Raw genomic sequence first — 25,423 nt, forward strand, 5'->3', positions numbered from 1 at the left:
CCTGGGTGGGGTGCACACACACACACACACACACACACACACTCACATGCACGTGTGCACACGCACACACACACGGGCTTCTGGGGGCCTACTCACCCATCTGTACAAACACTGCCAACCCCCACGGAGCCCTGGTGCTGACCCCAAGCCCTACATCAATGGCCAAGGCCATGGGTGCATGCTGGGATCCATGTTGACTCGGCCTCCACCCTCGCCTCCCACCACGTGTATACACAAAGCCCCTTTGCCCCCCAGCTTGCCCCGGCCGAGGCCTTGACCTGTCCCTTCTGTGGCCCTCCATAACAGCCCGCCTCTTAAGCGCTTCGAAATTAACCTGGCCTCCTTCAGCTAGATGTGTGAGGCTGCTTCCATTCCTTCCCCTCTTCCAGGTGTGGGCTACGGCATGATGGTGGTATCGACGTATATTGGCATCTACTACAATGTGGTCATCTGCATTGCCTTCTACTACTTCTTCTCATCCATGACGCACGTGCTGCCCTGGGCCTACTGCAGTAACCCCTGGAACACGCCCGACTGTGCCGGAGTGCTGGACGCCTCCAACCTCACCAACGGCTCCCGGCCTGCCGCCCTGCCCGGCAACCTTTCCCACCTGCTCAACCACTCCCTTCAGAGGACCAGCCCCAGCGAGGAGTACTGGAGGTGAGGCCCCACTGGGCCTGGGCCGGGGGGGGGGGACCCCTGGTGCCAAGCCTCATCCCTCCCTCCCACCGTCGGGCAACTTCCTGCAGACTAGGTAGGATGCCGGGAACAGAGCACGGTAGAGGCACATGAAGAGGTAGAAGGAGTTTACAGACTAGTTCAGGAGAAGAGGCTGACACCCCAGAGGGTGAAGGAAGGCAGGATGTTGAAGTGAGAGTCCTTACAAAGTGCAGTGAGGGAGGCTCGGCGGGCAGGCAAGTCTGCAGAGGAGAGTCAGGGGGAAGGGGGGTGGCTTCCTGGTAAGAACGGCATAGCAAAGGCCCTAGATCCCAGATGAGCAGAGGCTGGACCTGAGACCTAGGGGAAGCTGTTCTGATGTAACAGGTGTGTGCAAAACCCATGGACCATAAAGGGGACCGGCGGGGCCACCAGCCTTCTTCGAGAATGTATGTGAATTAAGCTTAGACGTACTGCTGCAGAGCAAGGAGAGACAGCCATAGGGCTCTCCTGACCCCAGGGCTGTCATCGTCAAGCTGTGCATAGGAAAGACAGCCTGGCACTCCTGGGCTCTGTGGTGACAGAGACTGGAGTCTTGGGGCTGGCTGCAGGGAAGCTGTTGCTGGAGGTGTTCTGTCACACCTCGTCCCAACAGGGTGGTTGTGAGGGCACAGTAGGATGTCCTAAAGGAAATTCCCCATGTCCTTGTGGGAAACCCGTGGGAAGAGAGTGTTGGGGGCGTGTGGGTAGGCCATGTTAATTCATTCACATTTTCGTGGTCTGCTCTGCCCGGCCCTGTGTGCCCATGGGGTCTGAGTAGCCCAGAGTCCCTGCCCTGAGGAGTTCACAATCTAGGGGGGAGACAGGCAGCTAATCATATTAGGGCCAGGTACCTACATGCCGATACGCTCAGGGATGTGGTCAGGGACACAAAGGAGGTGGTCAGTTCTGAGGGGAGGGGGGCAAGAGGAAGTGGTCCGGAAGGCTTCCCGAGGAGGGAGGAGGGAGGTGTAGAAGGGATTGGGAGAGACCCAGGCAGGTAAGCTGTGGCCAGGAGGTGGCAAGCTGGAGACAGGTGAGACAGAGTATTGAGACAGGAGAGGCCAGAGGCATCATAAGGCACAGGGCTTCCCGTGCCAGGCCGAGGGTTTGAAGTTTCTCCGCCAACTGGTAGAGAGGCATAGGGGAGACGGCCAAGGCCCCAGGGAGACTTGCAGTCCTAGCAGGTCAATATCTTCTAAGCCTGGTCCCAGTGCTCAGACCCTGCAGGGCCCAGCTTCCCTGTGCCAGCCTCTGTGGTGCACCACAGCCATCCAAGGACAGCTAAGATGTCACTACCCGCAGGGGCTCATGGTGTAGACCACAGAGCTGCTGCCTCCCGGTGAGAGGCAGGCAAAATTACCTCTGGGCAGACTCAGCCATTCGGTCACTGGACAGATCAGTTTTTGAGCACATAGTAGGTACCAGGCACTGCACTCAGTAGGGAGACAGAATGAGGAGTAAGACACACAGATCCTGCCCCTCATGGAGGTCACGTCTACTGAGAGAACTAAGCAAATAAGTGCCCAGTTAGGTATTCTACTACGTTTGAGGCATGGCGTGGACTGGACAACTTGATTTAGACTAGGGGGTGAACCTGGGAGGACAAAGCCCCGCCCACACCCATGGGACTGCTCCGCGGGGTGAGAAGCTCTCACCCCAGAGGCCATCTGCCAGGGATTCCCAGCTGGGTAGGGCCACCCAGGGCAAAGCTCTGGAGATTTTATCCAGTACAATTAGAGGAGAATAGCCCTCAAAGAAAACTGGTCATGGGTGGGGCGCGGGTGCCCATTGGGTGGCCCATTGAACTCTCCTCAGGGCTGGAGCCAGGCCCGCCTGACTCGCCACTGTCCCAGACAGGACTTTCTCTGCAGGATGGCTCCCTGCTGCCCCCTCCTGGAGAGCCTGGGAACATGAGCCTTGAGAGGGCTGCCCAGGCTGGCTTCAGCAAGGGAAGTGAGGAGAGCAAACAACCGTATTTCCTGGGCACCTACTGTGTGCCGGGAGTATTATTTCATATAGTGTTATCCCTATTTTTCAGATTCAGAGACTGATGTTCAGAGGTTAAGGAACTAGGCAGCAGTGCTGTGTCAGGATATGCATGTCCCGCTGTGCCTGGTGCCTGGTGTGAATTAGGCCAATGATACTCTGCAGGGGATCTCGGTCCACAGTCTCCAACACCCCTTTGGAAAGCTGTGTGATCGCATTTGAGCCCCACAACAACCTTGTTTGGTAGCTCGGGCAGGTAGGATAAAATATTCCCATTTTACAAGTGAGGAAAACAACTCAGAAGGATTAAGAGACTCCTCTGAAGCAAGAGAAGCTCAGAGGGCAGATTTCCGAATGCGGGTCTGCCTCTTGCTCACCCTCTGGCCCATGATCTCCTCTCTCTCTTCGTCCCTTCCATCTCATTTTACGGTCCTCTGCGTGCTGGTCTGATTCCAGCCTGTAGGCCCTGAGCTCACGGCCATGCCCTCACCTCCAGAGCCTGTGGTGCACCCCTCTCCCAGTGTCTTCATGGCAGTTCTGGAGTCACACAGACCTCACTCAAATCGTGGCTCTGCCGCTCATCAGCTGTCTGGCCTTGGGAGATCAGCAAACCTCTCTCAGTCATAGCTATTCATCCATTAAATGGGAGAAGTCACGACACCTACCTTGTCGTTATAAAGATGAAATGAGATAATGCGGCATAAATACCAAGAACAGTAATGGGTGTTCAGTAAGCCTAGTGACATCCACTGCTGGAGATGCAAAGAAATAGATTAGGGTGCTTTGTTTTCAAGGAGTTTATCATCAGGTTGGGGAAATTAATAAATAATGCAGAATGTGGGTCACCTGGGTGGCTCAGTCAGTCGGGCATCTGACTCTCGATTTCAGCTCAGGTCATGATCTCACAGTTTGTGGGATCAAACCCAATGTGAGGCTCTGCACTAACAGTGCTTAGCCTGCTTGGGATTCTCCCTCTCTCTCTCTCTCTCTGCCCCTCCCCCACTCTCTCTCTCTCAAAATAAAAAAAAATAAACATTAAAAAATGATGCAGAATAATCCCAGAGATGTTATGCATCAAGAGCCAACTTATAAATATACTGGGTTCCAAAAGTTCTTAGGTGAATTGATCTCAAAACACATGGTCCCAAAACAAAACAAAAAAATATGGTGCCATAAAAAGAAAGGCAGAATTCATTATTTAGTTTTTAGCCCCTAATATTGTAAATGCTGTGCCCTCGCAAATAATATAAATAATTAAAAATTAAACGCTACCAGTTTAACATATATAATCAGACAAAGTTAAAAAAAAATCTTTGGAACAAGAAGCGGTGCCTACTTTGAATGCTGTTGCTTGAAGTAAAGGAACTCTGGGTAATGGCAGTAGAAGGACCCTGGGCTATTCTGGGGCACAGCTTCCCAGCCGCAGGTGTTCTGAATAGGTGTGCCGGTTGGGTGAGACCAGGGTAGCCTGGAGCCCCCAGTTGCCTTCAGCTTTGAGTGCCCTTGTCTGCTTACCCCAATGGCCCCAAAGTATTTTGTGTGTGTGCTATGAAGGAAAAAAGATTGGAAAGCACTATTGAAGGGGCCCAGGTGCCTCTTGGTAGTCCCACAGCCCCTGAACTTCTCCATCCCTTGGCCTTTGGTTCCCCCATCGACTAAGAGCCCAGAGAAGGTCAAAGGCAGGGCCTGGCTCTGATGCCTGTTCACCGTACCATCTCAGTGGTGGCAGTTGGGCAGGAGAGGGACGTGTTGGACAGCGCCCTTTCCTGGTCCTGGTGTGAAGGAAGGCCTCTAGGGAAGATTTGAGGCTAAGAAGAGGCCAAGCAAACAGCCTGGCAACATTGTCCCATGAGGGGACAGAATAACATCACATGAGGTTTGAGAACTGATTTGGAAAAAAAAGTGAAAATAGCTGAGAATGATAGAGGACAGCCTATGAGCTATCCTGAGAGGTCCTAGCTGTAAGAGGGGAAAGAAGGGAGCCTGTGTTTACCTAAACTCATCTACATATTATGCTATGTTGGCGTTATTATGCCCATTCTGCAGATGAGGAAACTGAGGCTCAAGAACTTGTCTCTCACTCATCACTTCTAGCCTGCCTCCCTCCCCAGGTTCTCTCCTTTCTACCTCCTGGTCCATTTATCACAGTGTTCACTCATCCATTCAACAAATATTTACTGAGTACTTCTCTGTTCCAGGCACTTTTCCAGGCACTGGGGGTACTAGGTACTCCTGCTTTCATAGAAGATGGATGACACACAAAATAAATAGAATAATAAGTTACAAAGAAAAAAAAAAAGAAGACATGTGCTGTGGAGGAAAACATAGCAAAGAAGTGGGTGAGGAGTGCTGGGCTGGGGCCAGGGTTGCAGTTTGAAGCAGGGTAGCCAGCAAAGGCCCCTTTGCAAAGAGGGTACCCTGAGTAAATACTTGAAGGAAATGCGGAGGGAGGAAGCCATGTTGGCAAACCCAGCTGCAGAATTTGTGGGGTCCAGTGTGAAATGAACATATGGGGCCCCATGTTCAAATGTATTAGGATTTCAAGATGCCAGTGGCAGAGCATTAAACCCAGCACAAAGCCTTCTCAGTATGGGGCCCCATACGACTGCATACCACGCACGTGTGTGAATGGATGTTTGAGGGAAAGAGCACACCAGACAGAAGAAACAGCACATGCAAAGGCCCTGAGGGAGGGCATGCCTGGCATGATTAAGGAACTGCGAGGAGCCCAGGGCAGCCAGTGCAGGGGAGGAGGGTGGGAAGACAGGCGATCAGAGAGATGGCAGGTAGGGGGCAGTAGGTCACTTAAGGCCTTGCAGCCACTGTAAGGACTTAGGCTTTTCCACGGTGAGAGCTGGGAGCCCCTGCAAAGTTTTGAGTCAAGGAGAGACCCTGACGATGCTCCTATAAAAACCCTTCAGAAGCTTCCCATTGCTCCTAGGATAAAATTCAAACTTCTTGGCCTTGACTTTGTGGCTTCTTATAATCTGGCTTCTTCCTATCCTTCACCCTTCTCTATTCCCTTTACCTTCTGTTCTAGCCTCACTGAGCTGCTGACATGCCCAGGCTAGGCCGTGTTATTTATTTCATGACCCCCTGTCCTCCTGCATGCTGCTGCCCCAGCCTGGCATGCACTTCCTCCTCCCAATTCCTCAAACGTTAGCTCTAGCCTCACCTCTTCCGGGAAGCCTTCCAGTGTGCCCCTCCCCGTGGCATTGAGACGCCCTTCCTGGTGGTACCCACGTGCCTGATTCAGGTCTGTATGCACAGCACCTAGCACAGGGCCTGGCACATAAGTGTCCGATCGATTGAAAGGGCACTACTGGTGTGGCATAGGGCACCAGATAGAGCCACACATACCTAGGGGAGGAATTCTGGTTCGAGCCTAGGCCTGTACGCCCCAGGGCCTCCCGTCTTTACTCAGCACTCCACCATCTCCCTCGGTTCATCAGAGATGGAGAAGACTAGTGTGGGTGAAAAGCTCACAGAAAGCTTCCTGGAGGAGGTGACGCCTGATAGGATATGTCCAGTCTAGAGGAGAAGATGTTACTGAAGGGAGAAACGCACAAGCCAGGGCCTGGGATGGGCCCGGTTGGGAGTGAGACCTCCACACCCGAGGGGCTGAGGAGGCTGGCCTCCAGGCGCCCTTGAGGGTCCTGGGAGAGGCTGCAACCAGTGGAGTCTTAGGGCAGCAGGCAGAGGGGGTAGGGCGGGGTTAGCTGGGGCTGGGGCCTTACAGTGACACCCTCCTCATACATGCGAGGACCTCTTGAGAAAGGAGGGAGCTGCCAGGCTGGGCCCCGGGCCTTGGGAATCTGTTGCTGGGTGTCAGGGTCCGGCCTTCAACCAGAGTATCCCCTTCCCCAGGCTCTATGTGCTGAAGCTGTCAGACGACATCGGGAACTTTGGGGAGGTGCGACTGCCCCTCCTCGGCTGCCTCGGTGTCTCCTGGGTGGTGGTGTTCCTCTGCCTCATCCGAGGGGTCAAGTCTTCAGGGAAAGTAAGTACCCCTCCCTCAGCAGGGTCTGTGCCCACCCAGAAAGATCCTGCCTCCCCTGCCGGGGTGGTGTATAGGAGTCGGGGGCAGACGGTGATGAAGGGACATGAGAGGGGAGGAGGAACCGGAGGGCCGGCCGTGGTTGGGGGGCCAGGGAGGGGGCGCCCAGGGCAGGAAGAGCTTGGAGGAGTCCAGTGGAGGATCTTGCACCTTGCATCTTGCACGCAGGTGGTATATTTCACAGCCACATTTCCCTATGTGGTGCTGACCATCCTGTTCGTCCGCGGCGTGACCCTGGAAGGAGCCTTCACGGGCATCATGTACTACCTGACCCCACAGTGGGACAAGATCCTGGAGGCCAAGGTGGGCTGTGGAGGAGGGCCTGGAAGGGGCAGGGAGGGGCAGAGAGGCGCCCGCCTCTGACCCCAGCTGCTCTGCCCGTCCTGCCCCACAGGTGTGGGGGGACGCCGCCTCCCAGATATTCTATTCGCTGGGCTGTGCGTGGGGAGGCCTCATCACCATGGCTTCCTACAACAAGTTCCACAACAACTGCTACCGGTGAGACTCTCCCTGCCAGCCCGGGGCTGCCCCTCTACCCTGCAGCCTTCCCCAGGAGTCCCCAGACCCCCAGGTCCAGTGCAGCCCCCTGGACCCCCTGCTAGGGCCCTCCATTCCACTCACGGCCTTGAGGTCCTGGGAATGCTGAGTCTGAATCCGGCCACTGGAGAACACAGAAGAAGGTGGGGACAGTGATGCCCCAGGGGTCTGTGAGGACTCAAGAGCCTCAACCTACTTGAAAAGGCCCAGAGCAGGGGCATCTGGGTGGCTCAGTCGGTTAAGTGTCTGACTTCGGCTCAGGTCATGATCTCTCAGTTCGTGGGTTCGAGCCCCGCGTCTGGCTCTGTGCTGACAGCTCGGAGACTGGAGCCTGCTTCGGATTCTGTGTCTCCCTCTCTCTCTGCCCCTCCCCCACTGGTTCTCTCTTTCTCTCTCTCTCTCTCTCTCAAAAATAAATAAATAAACTTTAAAAAAAAAAAATAAAGAAAGGCCCAGAGCAGACCAGGAAAGAGGTTGGGGGGGCCTTCTGTTCCTAGAACTTTCCATCTCAGTTCTTCTCTCAGCCCTAACTGGGCAAAGGGAAGCAAATTGCACATCCTGAGCCCCATTTTCCTCCCCAACAGGGACAGCATCATCATCAGCATCACTAACTGTGCCACCAGTGTCTATGCTGGCTTCGTCATCTTCTCCATCCTGGGCTTCATGGCCAATCACCTGGGTGTGGATGTGTCCCGTGTGGCTGACCACGGCCCTGGCCTGGCCTTCGTGGCTTACCCTGAGGCCCTCACGCTGCTGCCCATCTCCCCGCTCTGGTCCCTGCTCTTTTTCTTCATGCTCATCTTGCTGGGGCTGGGCACTCAGGTATGAGGTGCAGGACCTGGGCCAGTGGCTTGGGGAGGGAGGAGGCAGGGCCAGAGGCCAGGCCCCTGCTCTGATGGCCACATCCTGCAGTTCTGCCTCCTAGAGACACTGGTCACAGCCATTGTGGATGAGGTGGGAAATGAGTGGATCCTGCAGAAGAAGACCTATGTGACCTTGGGCGTGGCTGTGGCTGGCTTCCTACTGGGCATCCCCCTCACCAGCCAGGTAAGACCTGAGGGAAAAGCTGGGCTGGAGTTGCCAAGGTAGGGGGGCATAGTTGGGTGGGGGAGCCCAGCCTCAGGCACCCCCGGCTCAGCTGCCCACTGGCCCGTAGGCAGGCATCTACTGGCTGCTGTTAATGGACAACTACGCGGCCAGCTTCTCCTTGGTTGTCATCTCCTGCATCATGTGTGTGTCCATCATGTACATCTACGGTAAGTGCCTGAGCTTCTGTGGCCTCTCTGGGCCCAGCCCCCGCCTATCCAAGCTGCTCTCCCAGCCCTGCTGACACCGCTCTCTCCAGGGCACCGGAACTATTTCCAGGACATCCAGATGATGCTGGGATTCCCGCCGCCCATCTTCTTCCAGATCTGCTGGCGCTTTGTCTCTCCGGCCATCATCTTTGTAAGTTCCGGGGCTGGCCCCTCCCTCCCTGCTGCCCCCAGGCAAGTGTCCTTCTCTTGGGAACCAGCAGAGGGAGAACAGGAGCCCATTCATCTGGCCAGAGCTCCCCTACGGGGTCTCTGCATCCACAACTCTGGCCATTGGGAGACGGAGAGAGGTTGCATAGTCAGGCGGAGACTTAGAAGCACCCAGGCACTGGCCTGGGGTTAGGAAGGGAGCATATAGAGCCCTGGATTTGACTGAAGACAGTGCCCAGCCTTGGAAGGGGAAAGCAGGCTGGCAGCGGCTGAGAGCTGGCCCTCCCTGCCTCCTTGGCGTTCCTGCCTGGTATCCCCAGAGAGGCCTCAGGAACAATTAGTGATATTGGTGTCAGCTCCATTGGCTTTGCTGAGCTCCTGCCTCCAACCCCTCTTAGCTGAGGTGCCTGGAGTACGTGGTGTGAATGCGTGAGTGTTCCAGAAGCGGGTGGTACAAGTCAGATGTCAGCTCAGGGTCAGGGGCAACCTCTTAAGCCTTCCAGACTTGGGAGAGGGAAGATCTCCACCAGTATTCAACACCTGGGAAACTCCCACGAGGGAGATGAATTGGTGGAGGGAACTTCCCCATGGCCAGCAACCAGGCATTTTCTGCACGGTGTTCATGTATCGACTCATGTGATACAACTCTCGGGTATCGTTATTATTCCCACTTTACAGATGAGGAAATGGAGGCACAGAGATGTTAAGTAATCAGCCGAAGTTTACACAGCTAATAAATGACAGAGCCAGCCTTCAAAGCAGGTAGTCCAATCTGGAGCCTGCAGGCTTGGCCAGTGCTACACTAGAAACACCCGCAGGAAGGGGGAGCGCTCCATGGACTACTATCTGATTTTGCCCCCTTATGGTCAGGGTGGGAGGAAGGGGCACAAAGTGTTTGACAGTGAAGCGGTCACTCCGCAAAGAGGCAGGGCCATCTCTGAGTGACGGGAGGGTCAGCCCAGTGGCAAGGGCAGCATTCAGTCACGTTCCCGTCAAGCGCAGCTTCTCTGTGCCACAGGGAGCTCATCACCGGATTTCCACTTCGGCTCATGTTTCTGGGTGCGGTGGGGAAGGCCCCTGAGGGCTGAGGCCTCCACCACATGGGGGGTGTGGGATCTTCCCCGAGGCTGGCACAGGCACCAGCTCTGGCCCCTGGCCCAGCTTTGAAACAGGAGGAACGGAAGCCTCCTGTAAGTGGTGGGAGGCCAGGGAGGCCAGACATTGCTGCCAAGCGCCCTGCTCTCCGGGGGTTGTGGCTGAGGCCGTGCCCAGGACCAGCCTGAGGGGAGCTCATCCTCTAGAGCTCCGAGGAGGCTGCCACCCTGGGCAGAGACCTGGGGTACCGACCGAGGCAGGGAAGGAGGCAGGAAGGAGATGGGCACAAGAAGCTTCCAGAGGGGCAGCCTTGGCCTGGGTCCCGTGTCTCTGCGAGATTGAGGCAAGGTGGGCAGTGCCCTCTCTGTGCTCAGAAAGCCAGGCTGGAGTCACCTTAAGGTGAGGACTCCAGGCCCCGTGGACTCGTGTGTCTGGGCGGTTGTGTCTTCTCTGGGAGCTTTACTTCTTTATATTTCTGAAAAACTCTTTTTGACAAACCATCTTTTTCCGTCAGGGATCAGGATCTAGTTCCATTCGGGAAACTTGACATAAGCTTTCACTATGTGCAGCATCCCAGGAGGGCCCCCCACTGGATGTGGGTCTTGCTCTCCTGAATTTGGTCACTGGGATGCATCTGAGAGCTCAGGAGGCCGATGCTGAGCCCTCCTGGTGAGTGGCGCACACATACCCAGGCCCTCTGGGTGGTCCATGAGCCACCCGCCCATCTTTCTGCTTCCTTAGTTTTTTGCTGTTGCTGCTGTGGCCCCAGGCTCCACTTCCCGTCCCACTCATCTCTTTCCAAAGCGGCTCCTGGCCTCCAGCCTGACACCCATCATTTCTAGCCTTTGGGGCCTCCCCGGGCTGTCACCCTCTCTACAGCCATAGAGAGGGCTTCGCTCTCCCCTCTCCCCCATTGCCCCCACTCTGCACAAGTCAGTTCAGATCAGCAAATGAGGTTGTGCCGGGCACTGTGCTGGGCCCTAGAGACCCAGAGCTGAGGCAATCCCAGGAGCTCCCCAGGCTATGGGAAACATTAAACGCTTAGCAGACAGAAAATGCCATTGAGAGCCCTTTGAGGAAGAGGGATGAGAAATCTGGAGAGCTTCTTGAAGGGGGCGACATTTGCACAGCATCTGACAAAAGGAAAATGTAGAGGATTCTCCAGAATAAATGAAGAGGGAGGAAAATGCTGGGTGCAGTCAAGACATTGAGACAAGGGTCATGTGGCCAGAAGGATGAGCTGAGATCTGGATGTGAGTTGGTAAAGCCGTAAGGCCAAGGATTTGGTCTTCAGTAGGCAATAGGGAGCCATTGCGAGTCTTTGAGCAGAACTGACTTCAAAGGGGACATCGATTGTTCCCTGGCTGATTCAGGATTATGGCGAAGATGGACCTCTCCTCTTCCGCAATGCCTACCTGCCCACCATGCCTTGGCCTCTGGTTCCTTCCACTTCTTCCACTACCCAAAACTTGACTTTGCCCCTGTCCGTCCCCAAAAATGTCTCTTTCTAGTTTGGGAAACTGGAGAGGAAGGAAAGGAGTGCTGAGAGGAGGACCGAGCCCTGGGGAAAGGCGGGGGTGGAGAGTACTGGGCAGGCCTCACGTGCACTCCCATCCCTCCTCTCTGCAGTTCATTCTCATTTTCACGGTGATCCAGTACCAGCCAATCACCTACAACCACTACCAGTATCCAGCCTGGGCTGTGGCCATCGGCTTCCTTCTGGCTCTGTCCTCCGTCATTTGCATCCCTCTCTATGCCCTGTTCCAGCTCTGCCGCACAGATGGGGACACCCTCCTCCAGGTGAGGGGTGGGGGCAGGCAGCAGCTAGCTGAACCGGGAGGGGGTGGGTGGATGGGGCTTAATGGCTTCTTTCTGAAGTGCCCTGCCCACCCCCCATGTCTACCTCTCCTGCAGCGTTTGAAAAATGCCACAAAGCCAAGCAGAGACTGGGGCCCCGCCCTCCTGGAGCACCGGACTGGACGCTATGCCCCCACCATACCGCCTTCTCCTGAAGATGGTCTTGAGGTCCAGCCGCTGCACCCAGACAAAGCCCAGATCCCCATGGTGGGCAGTAACGGCTCTAGCCGTCTGCAGGACTCCCGGATATGAGCACAGCTGCCCGGGGAGTGCCCCACCCCCGCCCATGCTCCCACCACAGAGACTGGGGAGACAGGGGACAGGTGTCACCGCCTGCCCCTGCCATGCCCTGGCCAGGGTGGCTGCTGTCACCTTGGCCATCACTGGTAGCGTGGTCATTTGTGCTCGTGTCCCCAGTGTTTACAGGTCCCTTGGATGCCAAGATGGCAGCTGGGGATGGGTGTGGGTGATGGGAGGGTCGGTGGGGGGCCCAAAGCACTTTGGAGGGGGTCTCAGGCCAGGTCCCCAGAGATCTGCTGGTCTTTACATGGCCTCTGATGCCCCCACACTCTGCCCTGAGCTGAGGTTCTAGGTTGGCCCCCTACCTGTCCCCCTCCTTAGGCCTCCAGCCTCCTGACCAGTGTTCCTGCCCTCAGAGCAGACCCCAGCCCTGCCCAGGCAAATTTGGGTCTTCCTACCTGGGAGCAGGGTGACGGGCTAAGGGGCTATACAGTGTTACTCGTCAGGCTGTGCCACCCAGCCCTGTTTGTCTGTGTAATTATTTTTGTAAAAATTGTATTATCGTGGTTGCCACTCCCATGCCCCCAGCCTTGGGCCCCCTCTGTCTTCCAGGCCTGCCTGGACCTCACTTGGCTGCTCTGGGGTCTCCACACCTCATTCCAGCCCTAGCTGTCAGGCCCAGCCAGCAGAGGCCCATGACCCAGCAGCCTGCCCAAAGCACTAGTTTCTGGGGGGTAGGGGTGCGGTGCTGCTCAGCAGGAGGTTTGGACCCAGAGCCCTGGGGAAGGGGACCTTACATGAAACCCCCTTGCCCTCCCTCCACCAGGCGAAAGGAAGGCCCAGGCTTCCCAAACTGGGCTGCCCTTGTTCATGTGCCAAATGGCCCCAGCCTGCGTGCCCCATCCCCTCTCTGGAGCCAGAGCTCCCTCCCCCTGCAGTGTCTGTCTGTCCATCCTCTGTGCCCCTCTGTGCAGTGACAGCCCCAGAACAGCCGCCTCTAATCCTCTGTAGCAATAACGGTGCACCGCCCACCCCTACCCATCCGTGCACCACTAGGATTTTAAAGTCCATAGATTTTAATGAAATTTCTATTCCTGTCTCTGAGCTGCTGCTGTGCTTTGTGTGAGTCCCCCAGGGGGACAAGAGTTGGGGCTGGGATGAGACCTCTGCCTGCCAAGAGTTTGTGGAGGGCTGGGAGAAGAAAGGCCAAAGGCTATGATCGTCAGAAGCAGACACTAGGGACTTGGCGACGGGGTGGGACAAGGGCCAGATAGACAGACAGCCTTGACGTCCTGGCCAGGGCCCATCCAACCAAGACGAGATCTGAAGCGGGCTGGGCCACGGCAGCTGAGAGGTGGCAGCAGAGGATGGGGTGAGCCGAAGCCTACTTTGTGACCGGTCGTTCAGGTTGGGGCCTGGGGTGCTGTACTGGACATTGGAGTAGAAGTTGGCCTTTTCCCAGGGCTGTGCTGAAGCTTCCGTCCCCAGCGGCAGGTGGTAGTCAGGCCTCGAGGTCGGGGGCAGCGCTCCAGAGGAGGGGCAGGCAGGCAGCACCGGAGAGGCTCAGCCCAAACTCCAGAAGCCCCACGGAGGCAAGGCAAGGGTCTGAGACCCTTGGAGGACCCCGCGGGCTGCTGCCTGAACAGGAAAGAGTAGCTGTGAGTGAGCAGTGGCCTGACCCTAGGCCTGCCCTGTCAGCCATCCACCTGCTCCGGTTTACCTGTGGCTGGAAGAGACACAGGAAGGCCTCAGAGGCACCTGCAGCTCTTGTTGCATGGCCACCTTCTGTTCCCGTAGCTCTGGAGGACAGGTGTACCTGAGTCACAGCACCCAGGAGTTCCAGGGTGTGTACAAGTGTGGGGCAGGGGGCAGCAGGCTGGGTGCTCTGGGGTCCACTTGGGATCCTTACCTGCCAGGGTGGGCTCTAGGGTGGCCTCAGAGGGCTGGGATGCCCCTGTATACTCCTCTTCCAGGCGGCGCTGCAGGGAGAGCTGGCTCAGTGCCCCGGCCACAGGCAGGGGAGGGGCAGGGCAGGATACAGAGGCCATGATCCCATGGCGGGACCCCAAAACCAGCCCAGGCAGTCCCTGGGGACAGCACACTCCCACCCTCCACCCAAAAAGCCCAGCTTGGTAAAGTGCTGGCTGGCTTGGACTCAGACTTAGGGAAGGGAAGGAGCCAAGGACCAGGGGCAAATTTCACAAGTTAATCTAAAAGTGCTGACCTTGGACTTAGGGGCTCAACCAGAATCTTCTGGATTCACACGCACACAGGGAACGTGCACGTGTGAGAAAAGGACACAGGACTCGCACACCTTTACATGCACATACGCACAGGGACATGCCCGTTTGTGGGTCTCACGCACCAGGTGAGAGGCAGGTGAGTCTACACTCAGCAGAAGGGCTCTGGGCAGCGAAGCCCAGGGCCGCAGCTCACCTGTAGGATGGGGATCATCCTCTCCAACGTGTGACACTCCTCCTCCAGGAGGCTCCTGGGACACAAGGGAGTAAGGAAGCCAGGACCAGTGCCACAGGACTGTCTCGGCTGAGCCGTCCACATAGCGCTAACCTCCAGCTTTCACCTCCACCAGGCCCTCCTTCCTCAGCCCACCTTGCTCTCTGTGGCCGGGTACTGGTCCAGCCTTCCAGCCCTTGCGGGCCTCTCCCTGGGCAGGATGTGTCCGTCCCTTGCCTCCCTCACAGTGCCCACCATCCTCTCTATTGCATGGGCCTCGTCCTGCCTCCATTCTGCCCTGCATCACGGCCATTCCCCTTCTCAAAACCCTTCCGTGGTTCCCCACCTCAGGATAAAAATCCTCGGGGCTCAGCGCCTGCCGGCATCCATCATTAACCACTTCCTGGAAGCAACTGCACAGGCCCTGCAGCAACCTGCCCTTTCCACCTCTCAACCTTCCCCTCCTGGTCTCCCCACCAGGTGTGCGGCCTCCTCCTCCTCTCTCACAGTCCAGTCCCAGTACTTCAAGACTGGTCCCAGCCCCATCCTCCCTGTCTCCACCCTCACCACGCACACTCAGGGGCCTCACCGCAGGTGTCTGGCAACCTGGTCGATGCTGGACACGTTCAGCTGGTCCTTGATGATGCTGAGGTCCCTCTGACTGCTGCTGGCAGATGAGGCCAACATCACAACCCACCCCCCCATGTTGCCTCACCCCAGGCCTTCAGGACACGAATGCCACTTCTCCCAGACAATCCTGTGTCTTTTCTCACAAAGGCAACATAACATAGTGCAAAAGGGGAGGAGTTCTGGAGCCTGGGTTTGCAAATGGGCTTTGCCACCCTTCAGTGTGTGTGACCCTGTGCAAGTCGAGTATCCCTTCTGAGTTAGTTTCCTGATCTGTAAAAGGGGGCCACTGCTCCCCACAGAGTTGTGTAAGAACTAGAAGTAAGTGGCTGCTTCCATTCACTTACGAATATGCTCCTTTCTCACTTATTTCATTTGGTCCCCAGCGCTCTCTAACCCAGCCCTCACTGATCCATACATGTGGTTGTAGGAGGTCCAGCTCCAGGCCAGGAACTTCTCCATGGAGCCAGGTGGAACCCACCAGCTGGCTGGGGCCTTCTGCTAAGCAGGGAGCGATCCCTCCTCTCCTACCTAGATTCACCTCCACTTTACCTGGATTCACCAGCTCTCATCTGGAATATCTCCTGTTCTGGCAAATTACACCCAGGCTCCTCCAGGGCAAAGCGCAGGACCCTGGGGCTATACTGGATCCAAGCCTGGGTCTGGTCTCTGCAGAAGATCACAGAAAGAAACTCCGAGGCTCCTTCCAGGGAACCACAGGAAGGCAATCCTGGCCCCTTATCAGGCACAGGGCTAGCTCCTCTTAGTTTTGCTGTGGGGCTTAGCCCCAGGTCTGAGGTTCCCACCTGCCCTCGCAGATGGCCTTCTGGCGGAGACCAAGGAGTAGCTGTCTCAGTTCCTGGCGCACGAGGTCTCTTAGGAGGGGCGGTGGTGCCAGAAGGGAGGAGGGGTCAGAGGTGGGTCGGGAGCCAGAGGCTTGGGAGGATCGAGCCTCACGGAGCAGTGACTGTAGCATCACCACCTGCAAGGAGAGCTGGGACACCTTGCGACTGGGGAGAGAAGTGACGGGCGTGAAGGGGGCTGGGGGACTGAGGGGCAGAGAGGAGTCAAGAGGGCTGGGCGGACAGTGAGATGCAGCAAGATCTCGAGAGTTATCGGGCAGGGCCAGGGATCCGGAGGAGGTGGGGAAATCACCCGAATCGTGGGACAGGCCTGGAGTGACCCATCAGCCCACTCCCCACCTCTGCCCGCAGTTCCAGGCTCAGGTCCACCGTCGTCTCCCCCAGAATCCTCTTCACTTCGGGCCGCTCCGGGAGCGGAACGTGCTCCTCTACCAGCACCCACAGCGACGGGGAGTCCCAAGACATGGCCCGCCCGCGCCGCCACTCCGCGACAAGCGGCCCCAGGCTCCGACCTGCGGGAGAGCAGGTCGGAGCGCAGCATCACTACAAGGCTGGTAGTCCAAGGCTGGGCCCTGCCCCTCGCTGGCCTCGCGGGCCACGCCCTCAAGCTTGTCGCGTTCGCCGGCCTCTCCCAAGCCCCACCCTTGTTCTGCCGCCAGTCAGTGACTGGAATTACTGGGTTGGGAGCACTGGCCTCTGGCGCTGTCCCTTCTGCCCCGCTTCTGCCTGACTCTCGGGGGCCGCGATTCCCGGTCACGGCCCCCAGGAGCCGGGCAGTGGAGACCAGGGCCCTAGCCCCGCCTCTTCCGCGCGGCCGTCACCCGGGAGACCGCGCCGCTACCCAGGCCCCGCCCCTAGCCATCCCAGGTGGGGAGGGCGGCGCCAGCTCGCGGGGAGTCGGACCTACGGCGGAGGCAGGTGGTTTGGAAGTCCGACCATCCACAGAGCTCTGACGCCAAGCGCTGTGGGCTCATCTCTGGGCAGCATTCGGCTTCGGGGCAGGTGGGAAGAACCCAGAAATGGGATTCCCCCTGGGATTATTACTTCGTTGCCTCCCCTAGCCCGGAGGCAGCGGCAGGGTAAACCTTTCCTCTTAGGGTTGGCGGAAGTCTCGCGAGCGACTGTGCTTGGAGGGGCCTGGGGAACCAGGACAGCCCGGGCCAGACAGAAGAATTGGGCCAGGTGCCCTCCCACAACACACAAAGGGACCTAGATCCCCAACCCCAAGCAGACAAAGGGGCTGCTCCATTCACGTTTTTTACTAAAGCACCCACACAAGTTTCTGTGCAATGTACAAACAACGAGCCGGCCCTGGGGCTACTGCCTTCTCTCCGAGACAGGGAGGCAAGAACCTGACTGACTGATCTAAGCCCCGCCTGCCCCGCATGCAAAGCCCAACCCCAAGATCCCGGGCAGCGACACAGCACCCCCTCTGGTCCCCTCCTGGGGCTGCTCCTCAGCAGGGGGCGCACCAGAGTTTGCCCCTACAATGTTGAATGAAAAAGGTTTCCCCTCCCCTGGGAGTACGGGGGATCCTCAGGTCTGAGAATTCCCCCTGGAAGCGACACTGCCCCCTAGTCATACCTCCCACTCTTCCAGGCCCTAGAGGGACTCAAGGGGGGAGAAACTGAGGCACAGAGAGGTGGAGTGACCTAGCCCAGGCCACTCGGTGAGGCAGTGCAGGGGCTGGCCCGACCCTGACGGTGAGGGAGGGCTGGGCTGGGGAGGAAGGGGCAGGAAGAAGGGTTGACCCCAGAGAGGGCCACACTTGAGGGGCTTGCCCAGGTTGGAAGTCCCCCAGAGTAGGTTCTGAAACTTCCAGGTGCAGCTGCAGGGGGGGCCTATTGAAGACCCTCCGGAAACAGAGCCCACAGTCTCAGTCCTGGGAGATCCCCCATAGAGCAACCACCAGCCAGGCTATATAGGTCAGTCCTCTGGCAGGCAATCCTTGGCACTGGGAGCCTTTGTCCATTAGTATCAGCCCCGAGGGGGCCATGATGGGGGCCGCCCAATGTCCACTGTGATATTGGTGAAGAGCGGTTGCCGAGACACCTCCAAGACCTGGTACCGCACTGACCCGATGCCATCCCGCTTCATGGTCAGCTTCGTGTTTTGAATCTTGGTAAACCTAGATAAGATGGAAGTGGGTCCAGATCAGGGTTACCCAGTAAACCCAGTAAACCCAGTATGAGATTTCTGGGCTAAGGCTCAAACCACCCTGGCTTCTTCCAGGGATGACTCTGTTCTCTCACCACCCCCTCTGCCCGTCATCTGCTTGGAGCCCTTTCGCTCTGGCATCTGCCTTCAGAACAGAGATCTTAAACCCTTGAATCCAGAACTGTGACACCCTCACAAATCTCTCTCATCTCAGACTTTTCTTCCAAGCCTTAGACCCAGACATGGGTAACCCACAGGCACCTCAAATGTGATGTGTCTTGTGTCGGGTCATCATCTTCACTCCCCAAGCCCCTCTTCTCTGTGCTATCTTCTCTGTCCCTCACCACGTACTTACTGAGCAGTCCCCAAGTGCCAGGCTCTGCTCTAAGTACCAGAGACACAGCCATGAACAGGACAGTAAGGTTCTTCCTCTCATGGCAAGTCTATTCCACTAGGGAAGACAGGTAACAGACAAGGAACACATCCGGGTGCTAAGGGAAACAGGAGAGGGAGACCAAGATGGCTGCCTTGGAAGGGGTGAACATGTGACACCACACTGACAGCAGGGGAAGAGCATTCGGGCAGAGGTAAGCATATCCTGACCCTAAACTGGGAATGAGAATTCGCACAGCAAGGGGTTAGAGCTTAATGGGCCAAGGGCTTAGGAATAGCATGGAGGCTAGAGCATGTAGAGGCGGGGCTATGTAAGTCAGAGGAAGCAGTTTTTTTATTCTGTGAGTGAGAAGACAGGGATTTTTAGCCCATTGGTGGGGGGGGGGGGGGCAGAGGATGTGAACTGCAGAAGGGCAAGGGGAAACAGGGAAGCTGGTGAGAGGCCACTGCAGTAGTCCAGACAAAATGACAGAGGCGGTGGAGGGAGAGGTGGATGGGCTCAGATGTGTTTTGGGAATGGCACGGACACGACTTGCTGATGGTTTAGACATGTAGGGTGAGTGAAAGAAGAATCCAGGAGAACGGGATCTGAAGCAAAAGCAACTAGGTGGATGGAACCACCATCCAGAGTTCCTTAAGCCAGAAATGCTGTGCTGTCTTGCCACGTCCTCACCCAAGGCAGATATCACGAACTGATGATGACACCTAGGCCTAAAACAGGACCTAGGCTCCTGGCGTGTGCTTCTAGAGCTCTGCTCCCACCCTCATCCCAACTGTTTAGACCTTTCCGGTCCTTCCGAGCTCAGCTCGGCTTGGATCCCTCTCTGGAGCCATCCCAACTCCGAGCACTCTCCCTTGGATGCCCTGCAGCCCCTCTTCTCCCTCCCCCGCTCACCATGTCTGTTATCTGAACTGCTCTTTCATCAGCTCCCTGTGCCCTGTGCTTCATGCTCCTGCCAAATGTCAACCTTCCACTGGTGCTGCAACCGACCTCCCCACTCTTATATCCTGGGTTCAGAACAGAACAAGCCTACTGCTCCATCTGGGGGCACAGCAGGTGCACACCTATCACACCCCTGGGCCCGGCGGATTCCTCCAAGCCTGGTCGGCTCCCTTCCTGGCCCACCAGCAGCTCTGCCAGCCCTTCACCTTCTTCAAACTCAAAGGGTGATCCTTTCAAACGCAAATCTCATCCTGCCCATCCCCTGCTTAAAGCCCTTCTGTGACTCCCCAGTGCCCCTGGGACAAAAGTGAAACTCTCATCTTGGGATATGCCACCCCAAACACCCAGCACTGACCCCTCTACTGTCACTCCCAGCCTTCAGAGATTGTAATACCAGACTTTCAGATTCTCGGCATGTTCACATTTCAGACTCCTGCAAATGCTATTCCTTTCCAAACTGACCACCTCCACTAGCCTGGTGAAGATAGCACTGTGCCCAAGGCAGGTGTGTGACAAGTACCTATTGAATAAATAACCTTTCCAAGTTCTGAGTTTACCATCACCTCCTCCAGGAGGACTCCCACCATCACTCCCTCTTTCTGCCAGGACAGTACATGCCCTGAACCTTGTGCTGCAACTGCCTGTCTCCTTCCCTGGAATGAACTTCACATGGGATGTCCAGCTGGGACTGGCTCTGGGCCCCCCTCCCACCAAGGTTAAAGCAGTGCCAGGAAGTGCCGGTCTACACTGCATGCACCCTCAGGTGCTCCTCCCAGCCAGCACCAGACACCAAATACTGCCGCATCCTCGGGGACGGAGCAGCCCACTCCCGTCTCAGAGAGGCCAGCACTATCTTTCCGCGCCCTGCCCCACATCGCTCAGGCCACCTTTATTGGGTCCCCAGGCCCAGGAGCTGTGCCCGGCGCCTGCTATCTCTTGTCCCATCTGCTCTGGCACAAGGGAGGTCTGTGAGGACACCGACGGGAATGTAATCTACTCGGTGATGATTTGAGCCCTGCCTTTACATTCCTGTCACCTCTCGGAATTAGGAGGACAGAAGTCTGGAGTGAGGCTGAGCTGGGGGCTAGGGAACAGGAATCAGGGACGTGGGAGTCATCTCTAGGAATCGAGGGTCAGGGGCCTTGGGGAAACATCTGGGGATCAGTGGCGTGGGGAGTCACTTCTAGGGAGTAAGGGATTAAGGGCACTTGGGGTCACCTCTGCGGGTTGGGCTCGTTATGCTTGTCCCGGTCGTGCTTGATCATGCGGTAGCGGCCTATGCGGATGTCTGGGCGCGAGATCTTCATCCCAGTCAGGGAGATCCTGGGGATGGGGACAGACGGGCTGGAGCAGGCACCAGGAAGGGCAAGGAGCCTCGCCCAGTCTGCGCTGCACCTTCTGCACCCGGTCTACTCCCGCCCCGCCCCTACTCACCGGTTGAAGATGTCGTCATCCTCGCCACCCCAGCCCCAGTACTCGTTGGGGAAGCCATTGATTCTCAGAAACTGGGCTTTACTCAGGCCCGACACACCTCCAAAGTACCCAGCATAAGGCAGCCTGTGGCATGGAAGGGCAGGTGTCAGTGAGAGGCCTGAGGGGATTCCAGAGGGACGGCCAGAGATGGGGTGGGGGAGAGTGTGCCACAGGGGCCAGAAGCAAGGGGGCGCTGGGTGTGGTGCAGACAGTAGGGGTGGGGAATCTGGGTCCAGTTGAGAAAGGAGCCCTCACCGGAAACCAAACTTGTCCATGGCAATGGCAAAGTGGCGGGGCTGGTCACCACAGCGGTACAGGTTTCGGTCATCCATGGGGACCAGGTCCACGTCACTGAAGATGAAGCAGTCATAGGTGGCATCCTCCTTCAGCGCCTCTAGGAAGCCCACGTTGAGCAGCTTGGCCCGATTGAAGGTGTCCTCACCATGCTGGGGTTGGCGCAGGGGAAAGGTCAGTTCTGGGCCTGTGACTGGCAGGCACCTGCCACTCTACCACTGTCCAGAAGTCCCCAGGGGCCTACTACTACCCCCCGCCCCCCCCTGCCCTCCGAGTGGATCCCCTAAGTCCAGCTTGTTGTCCTGGACCTGACTTCTAAGGCTTTCCATGACCTGGCTCCAGTCTCCTCTCTGGCTGTTGCCTTCAGACCCCATGGCCCAGCTGTACTATGTTCCTCAGCAGCCCCAGAACATGCCAGGCTTTACTGCCTCAAGGCCTCGGTGTTAGCTCTGGAATGCTCTCCTTCTCTGCTTATCAGGCTTATGTCTGGCAAGGCCTCTCTGATCAAACCTCCCCTCCTCAGCATAATTATTCATTCTTTCCTATGAGCCTCACTTATGCCAGTGTCTGGGTAAACTGTGATTCAGAGCTCTCATTTCACTCCTTTCACCCCTACATTCCAGCACGCCCTACAGCCCTGTCCTTGATGCCAGGCATCATCTTTGTGCCGGTGGGAACCTTAGAGAAGAGCAGCCCTGTATCCCTGCTGAGCACAGTCACAAAATGAGATGAACAATGAATGCCCCAAATGACCAGTGTCTAAGGTAAAGAAACAATGGGGACTGAGCCACTAAGTCTCAGCCACCTGCCCCCTCTGGCTCATCTGGATCCACATCCAACTCCCTGGGCAGCCTCTGGGACTGGGACAGGACCTGGCTAGATTCACTGGTCTCCCCAGCAAAATGACAAGCACAGGGTATACAGGCAGCCATGGCCCAGTGAGCCTGGGGGTCCCCTGAGAAATAGGGCTGCAGGGCCAGGCCTCCTTGAGGCTGGGTTCCTGGCCACGCAGGCCCAAGCTCCAAATTCTGGCCAGAGCGAGGAGGATCCCATGGAAGGAGGTGACCCCGAGCCCCTGTCCCAACTCGTAAATTACAGACTGGAGCCAGACTGGAGAGGGTGGGCCCTGCTGGAAGAAGAAGAGGAATCCTGGCCCCTCCTTCCCACCAGCCAACCTGGGCCTGACGGGGTGGGAGCTGCTCCCCTAAACCACCTAGCCCCGCTTGCTCTCTTTCCTCCTGGCCCTTCACTTCTCTCCTACCAGCCCTCGCAGCAACTCTGTGTTTTCTCCTGGCTCATCGGCTCTCCTTTCTGACCTCTCTCACCAGCCAGGAGCCCTAGGTTTCTCCCACGCAGCTCATAAGCACGCTCAGTTTTACCCCATCTGAAAAATAAACCTCTCTCTAGCCACCGCCCTACCTTTGCCTTCCCTTCTCAGCAGAGTAGTTTTTTAAAGAGTTGTCTCCAATTGGCTATTTCCATTTTGTCAAATCTGATTCCTTCTTCAACCCACTGCAATCTGCTTCCGCCCCCACCATGCCCCTGAAATGGCTCTCGCTGGGCCCACCTTGTTGCTAAATCCACTGGACGCTTCTTAGTCCACATCCTCACTCCCCCGGCAATACTCACGTAGCCACCATGCTTCCTTCTGGACACTTATTCCTGGGCCTCTGGGACACCACACTCTCCAGGGGCTCCTTGAACATTTCTGGCCAACCTTCACAGCCTCTGTGGCACTGTCCCTTTCTCCACCCGTCCCTTACATACTGGTTTTCTCCTCTCGGGTCCCATGCTCCCTGGGCAGGTTGGATGTTGTTGGGTTTTAAGGACAATGTGCATGCTGGTGGCTCCCAGATCCCTCTCTGCACCTCAGGCCTCACTCCTGGTCCAACTGCCTCCTGAACATTCCTCTCATACTTCACCCAGACACTCAAACTCATCACATGCAAAAAAGAATTCAGAGTCATGTTCTCCCCCAGACTGGCCCAGTTCCTGTGCTCCCCTCTCACTCACAGGTGCAGCCAACCACCTGGCAAACAGCCAAGAAGAAACCCTCGAGATGCCCTGGCAGAGCAATCTTCCCAATAAGAAACGTACACACCACTCCCTGTTTACAACCTTCCAGTGGTGCCCCATTACCTGGAGCTCAATTGCTTCACATGCCTCCAGAGACCCTTCTGGATTTGGCCTCCACCAGCAACTCCAGCATCATCTTTGCTACCCACCCTACACGTTGGACTCCACACCTCAGCCAACAGTTCCCGAACACACGAGACCCATTCTCTCACTGGGGCCTGGGGCCTCCAGTCTGTCTGTTGGCTGATGCCTGTTCATCCCTCAGGGCTGGACAGGGCCTCTATGTGCTCTCACAGCGCCCTGCTCCAACTCATCTCACACCATCTTCCTGGAGTCTACAGAGATCCAAGTCCAAGTATGGGAGTCCCAAGTATGGGAAGGAGGACCTGATCGCATCCTCCCCAGACCCCAGCAGCCAGCCCCAGCGAGGCCCATGGGAAGGCTTAGACACTAAGCTGAGTTCCCGGGCCTCTGCTATGGCCTTGGCCCTGATGCAGACTCTATTTCTCTTTCAGGGTCTAACTCTCCCTCTCCTGGGGCTCCTCCACATCTCCTCACAGCCAGCAGACCCTACATTTCCACCTCCATGGGGCGGGGCCTATCAACCGTAGACAATGGGGCTCATCCCCACTGAGGCCATGCACACACCTGTCAGTGTGCGTGCCAACATTCGCATGCGCACACTCCTCTTCACACACACGCAAACCTTCCTGTGTGTGCATGGGCGTACACGTAGCCCCAGGCGTACATCCACGGCTCCACACAACCATAGGCAGACAAGAACCCACGGATGCCCCCAACCCCACGGATGCCCCACAAGGCACGTGGGTCCCCACACCTACAGGTGCTTATGGGTTCCCTGGTGGCCGGTGCGCAGCCTGGGGCCACAGGAAGCACACCTGGTTGATGACGTAGACACCATAGCGCAGCCGCTGTCGCCTCAGGATGGGGTGCAGATAGTGGAGCCAGTAGCGTAGGTGGTGCTCCCGATGTCGAAAGGGGATGATGACTGCCACTGTCTGGGCAGGCGTGCAGTCAGGTGGCGTATAGCGGCCGCCCAGAAGCACGCCTGGGTTCTCCCTCTGCACCCGCTCCAGTGGCATGGGTGAGGTGAACTCAATCAGCAGTCGGCCCACTGCAGGCAGGACGGTAGCGGGAATCAGGCCTTCGTCAGAATCCAGGGACACCAGCCCTCTCCCGCAGCCAAGGGGTGGGCAAGGGAACCCCAGGAACAGCCCTCTCGCGACAGACCCGGAGCCCCAGCGCTCCCATGGGTCATTCCCCAAACCAAAATGGTCAGGTCTTCTGCCCACCCCAATAGGCAGGCCCCACCCTGCAGGCTCACCAAGACCAGGCGGCGAGTCAGGACAGGGAGGCAGGATGGGAGCCGTGGGGCCCGGCCGGGCACTGGGAGCCTCAGGGAGCCCCGAGCTGGGGGCAGTGGCGTTGGGCCGAGAGAAGTTGGTGCTGCTGCTGGCAGCTGGGTGGAGGGCACGGGCAGGGCCCCGAGCACTGAAGCGGCTGAAGAAGGCCAGGTGCTGGGCGTAGACGTCAAAGTAGAGGATGACGGCCACGAGAAAGTGCAGCAGGCAGAGAAGGAGCACAGCCTTGCACACGCGCTCCAGCGTCCCCCCCAGCAGTCTGCTCATCCCGCAGGCGGCCGCCGGCCCGCCCGATGGGCCCGGGCATCCGGCTGCCGGCCTGCACAGGGGGAAGAGAGAAACAGACCCAGAAGGTCAGGGTCCTGTGGGCAAGGCTACCCACCCCTCTCCCTCCCGCTGCTCACACTCACAGATCCACATCCTCACACTTACCTGCTCGTACCCTGTGATACTCACGGGCTCACATTCTACCTGCAAACAGATACACAGACGCGGTCCCTGGCAACTCACTACTCACACATCCTCACATCCTGAGTACTAACCCACATAGGTGTACATTCGTTGTCCTTGCGGACACGCATACACACAAGCACAGCCTCATGCACTCTCACGTCAGGTGCACGCCCTTACTTGACACACACCCCCATGTGTTCTCAGAAACACGGACACATGACTTCTAGTCACACTGGTTCATACCTCAACACGGAAACACGTTTATCTGCAGACCCATATGTGTACCTGCGCCCCCAGAGGACAACACCCCACAGGGTAGCATCCTCAACCCAGGACTCGTGGTCTGGGGAAGGGAGACCATTTATTGAGTACCC

The 25,423-nt window shown here is 57.2% G+C and overlaps 3 protein-coding genes across 12 annotated transcripts in view; 1 reads left to right on the forward strand and 2 right to left on the reverse strand.

Annotated features, from left to right (window-relative positions):
- The window catches only part of SLC6A9 (solute carrier family 6 member 9), a 31,460-nt gene extending 18,422 nt beyond the window's left edge, over window positions 1-13,038 (forward strand). For 8 of the 9 annotated variants that reach the window (XM_047084426.1, XM_047084427.1, XM_047084421.1 and 5 more), the window contains 10 exons: window positions 390-660; window positions 6,553-6,685; window positions 6,911-7,045; window positions 7,137-7,240; window positions 7,864-8,101; window positions 8,192-8,326; window positions 8,436-8,535; window positions 8,625-8,725; window positions 11,467-11,637; window positions 11,716-13,038. In XM_047084426.1, the coding sequence (XP_046940382.1) occupies window positions 390-660; window positions 6,553-6,685; window positions 6,911-7,045; window positions 7,137-7,240; window positions 7,864-8,101; window positions 8,192-8,326; window positions 8,436-8,535; window positions 8,625-8,725; window positions 11,467-11,637; window positions 11,716-11,946 (1,619 nt within the window). In that variant the 3' untranslated portion in view covers window positions 11,947-13,038. The remainder of the gene's footprint in view (window positions 1-389; window positions 661-6,552; window positions 6,686-6,910; window positions 7,046-7,136; window positions 7,241-7,863; window positions 8,102-8,191; window positions 8,327-8,435; window positions 8,536-8,624; window positions 8,726-11,466; window positions 11,638-11,715) is intronic. The other variant, XM_047084422.1, reaches the window with a different exon arrangement.
- On the reverse strand, window positions 12,877-16,358 carry CCDC24 (coiled-coil domain containing 24). Of its 2 annotated transcripts, none has more exons than XM_047084431.1 (8): window positions 16,218-16,358; window positions 15,822-15,997; window positions 15,568-15,684; window positions 14,978-15,055; window positions 14,371-14,425; window positions 13,844-13,913; window positions 13,655-13,733; window positions 12,877-13,572 (listed from the first exon to the last, which is right to left on the reverse strand). In XM_047084431.1, exons 1-8 carry the CDS (start codon window positions 16,341-16,343, stop codon window positions 13,338-13,340), a joined length of 936 nt encoding a protein of 311 aa, XP_046940387.1. In that variant the 5' UTR covers window positions 16,344-16,358; the 3' UTR covers window positions 12,877-13,337. The 2 variants fall into 2 exon arrangements, with proteins under 2 accessions (XP_046940387.1, XP_046940388.1); XM_047084432.1 differs by having other exon boundaries at window positions 13,341-13,568.
- A 764-nt stretch (window positions 16,359-17,122) lies between these two features.
- B4GALT2 (beta-1,4-galactosyltransferase 2) lies at window positions 17,123-24,943 on the reverse strand. Its single transcript, XM_047085612.1, has 6 exons — window positions 24,560-24,943; window positions 24,114-24,349; window positions 21,100-21,290; window positions 20,806-20,928; window positions 20,590-20,694; window positions 17,123-18,006 (listed from the first exon to the last, which is right to left on the reverse strand). Exons 1-6 carry the CDS (start codon window positions 24,861-24,863, stop codon window positions 17,856-17,858), a joined length of 1,110 nt encoding a protein of 369 aa, XP_046941568.1. The 5' UTR covers window positions 24,864-24,943; the 3' UTR covers window positions 17,123-17,855.
- Window positions 24,944-25,423: the final 480 nt, after the last annotated feature.

Source organism: Lynx rufus, unplaced genomic scaffold, assembly GCF_022079265.1.
Source record: "Lynx rufus isolate CCGP_SWC_20201006 ecotype Redwood Valley unplaced genomic scaffold, mLynRuf1.p SCAF_2, whole genome shotgun sequence".
NCBI classification, from domain to species: Eukaryota; Metazoa; Chordata; class Mammalia; order Carnivora; family Felidae; genus Lynx; species Lynx rufus.

What these genes read in the sequence shown, in the direction of transcription:
- CCDC24 (XM_047084431.1), bottom strand. Translation starts at nt 16,343, where the DNA reads ATGTCTTGGGACTCCCCGTCGCTGTGGGTGCTGGTAGAGGAGCACGTT. An exon ending in ATGAGAGCTGGTGAATCCAG is followed by an intron (nt 15,056 to 15,567) that starts GTAAAGTGGAGG and finishes CTCATCTGCCAG; the next exon opens with CAGCAGTCAGAGGGACCTCA. An exon ending in CCTAGAGCCCACCCTGGCAG is followed by an intron (nt 13,734 to 13,843) that starts GTAAGGATCCCA and finishes CCTGTCCTCCAG; the next exon opens with AGCTACGGGAACAGAAGGTG.
- B4GALT2 (XM_047085612.1), bottom strand. Translation starts at nt 24,863, where the DNA reads ATGAGCAGACTGCTGGGGGGGACGCTGGAGCGCGTGTGCAAGGCTGTG. An exon ending in TGACTCGCCGCCTGGTCTTG is followed by an intron (nt 24,350 to 24,559) that starts GTGAGCCTGCAG and finishes TCCTGCCTGCAG; the next exon opens with TGGGCCGACTGCTGATTGAG. An exon ending in GATGACGACATCTTCAACCG is followed by an intron (nt 20,695 to 20,805) that starts GTGAGTAGGGGC and finishes CCCCATCCCCAG; the next exon opens with GATCTCCCTGACTGGGATGA.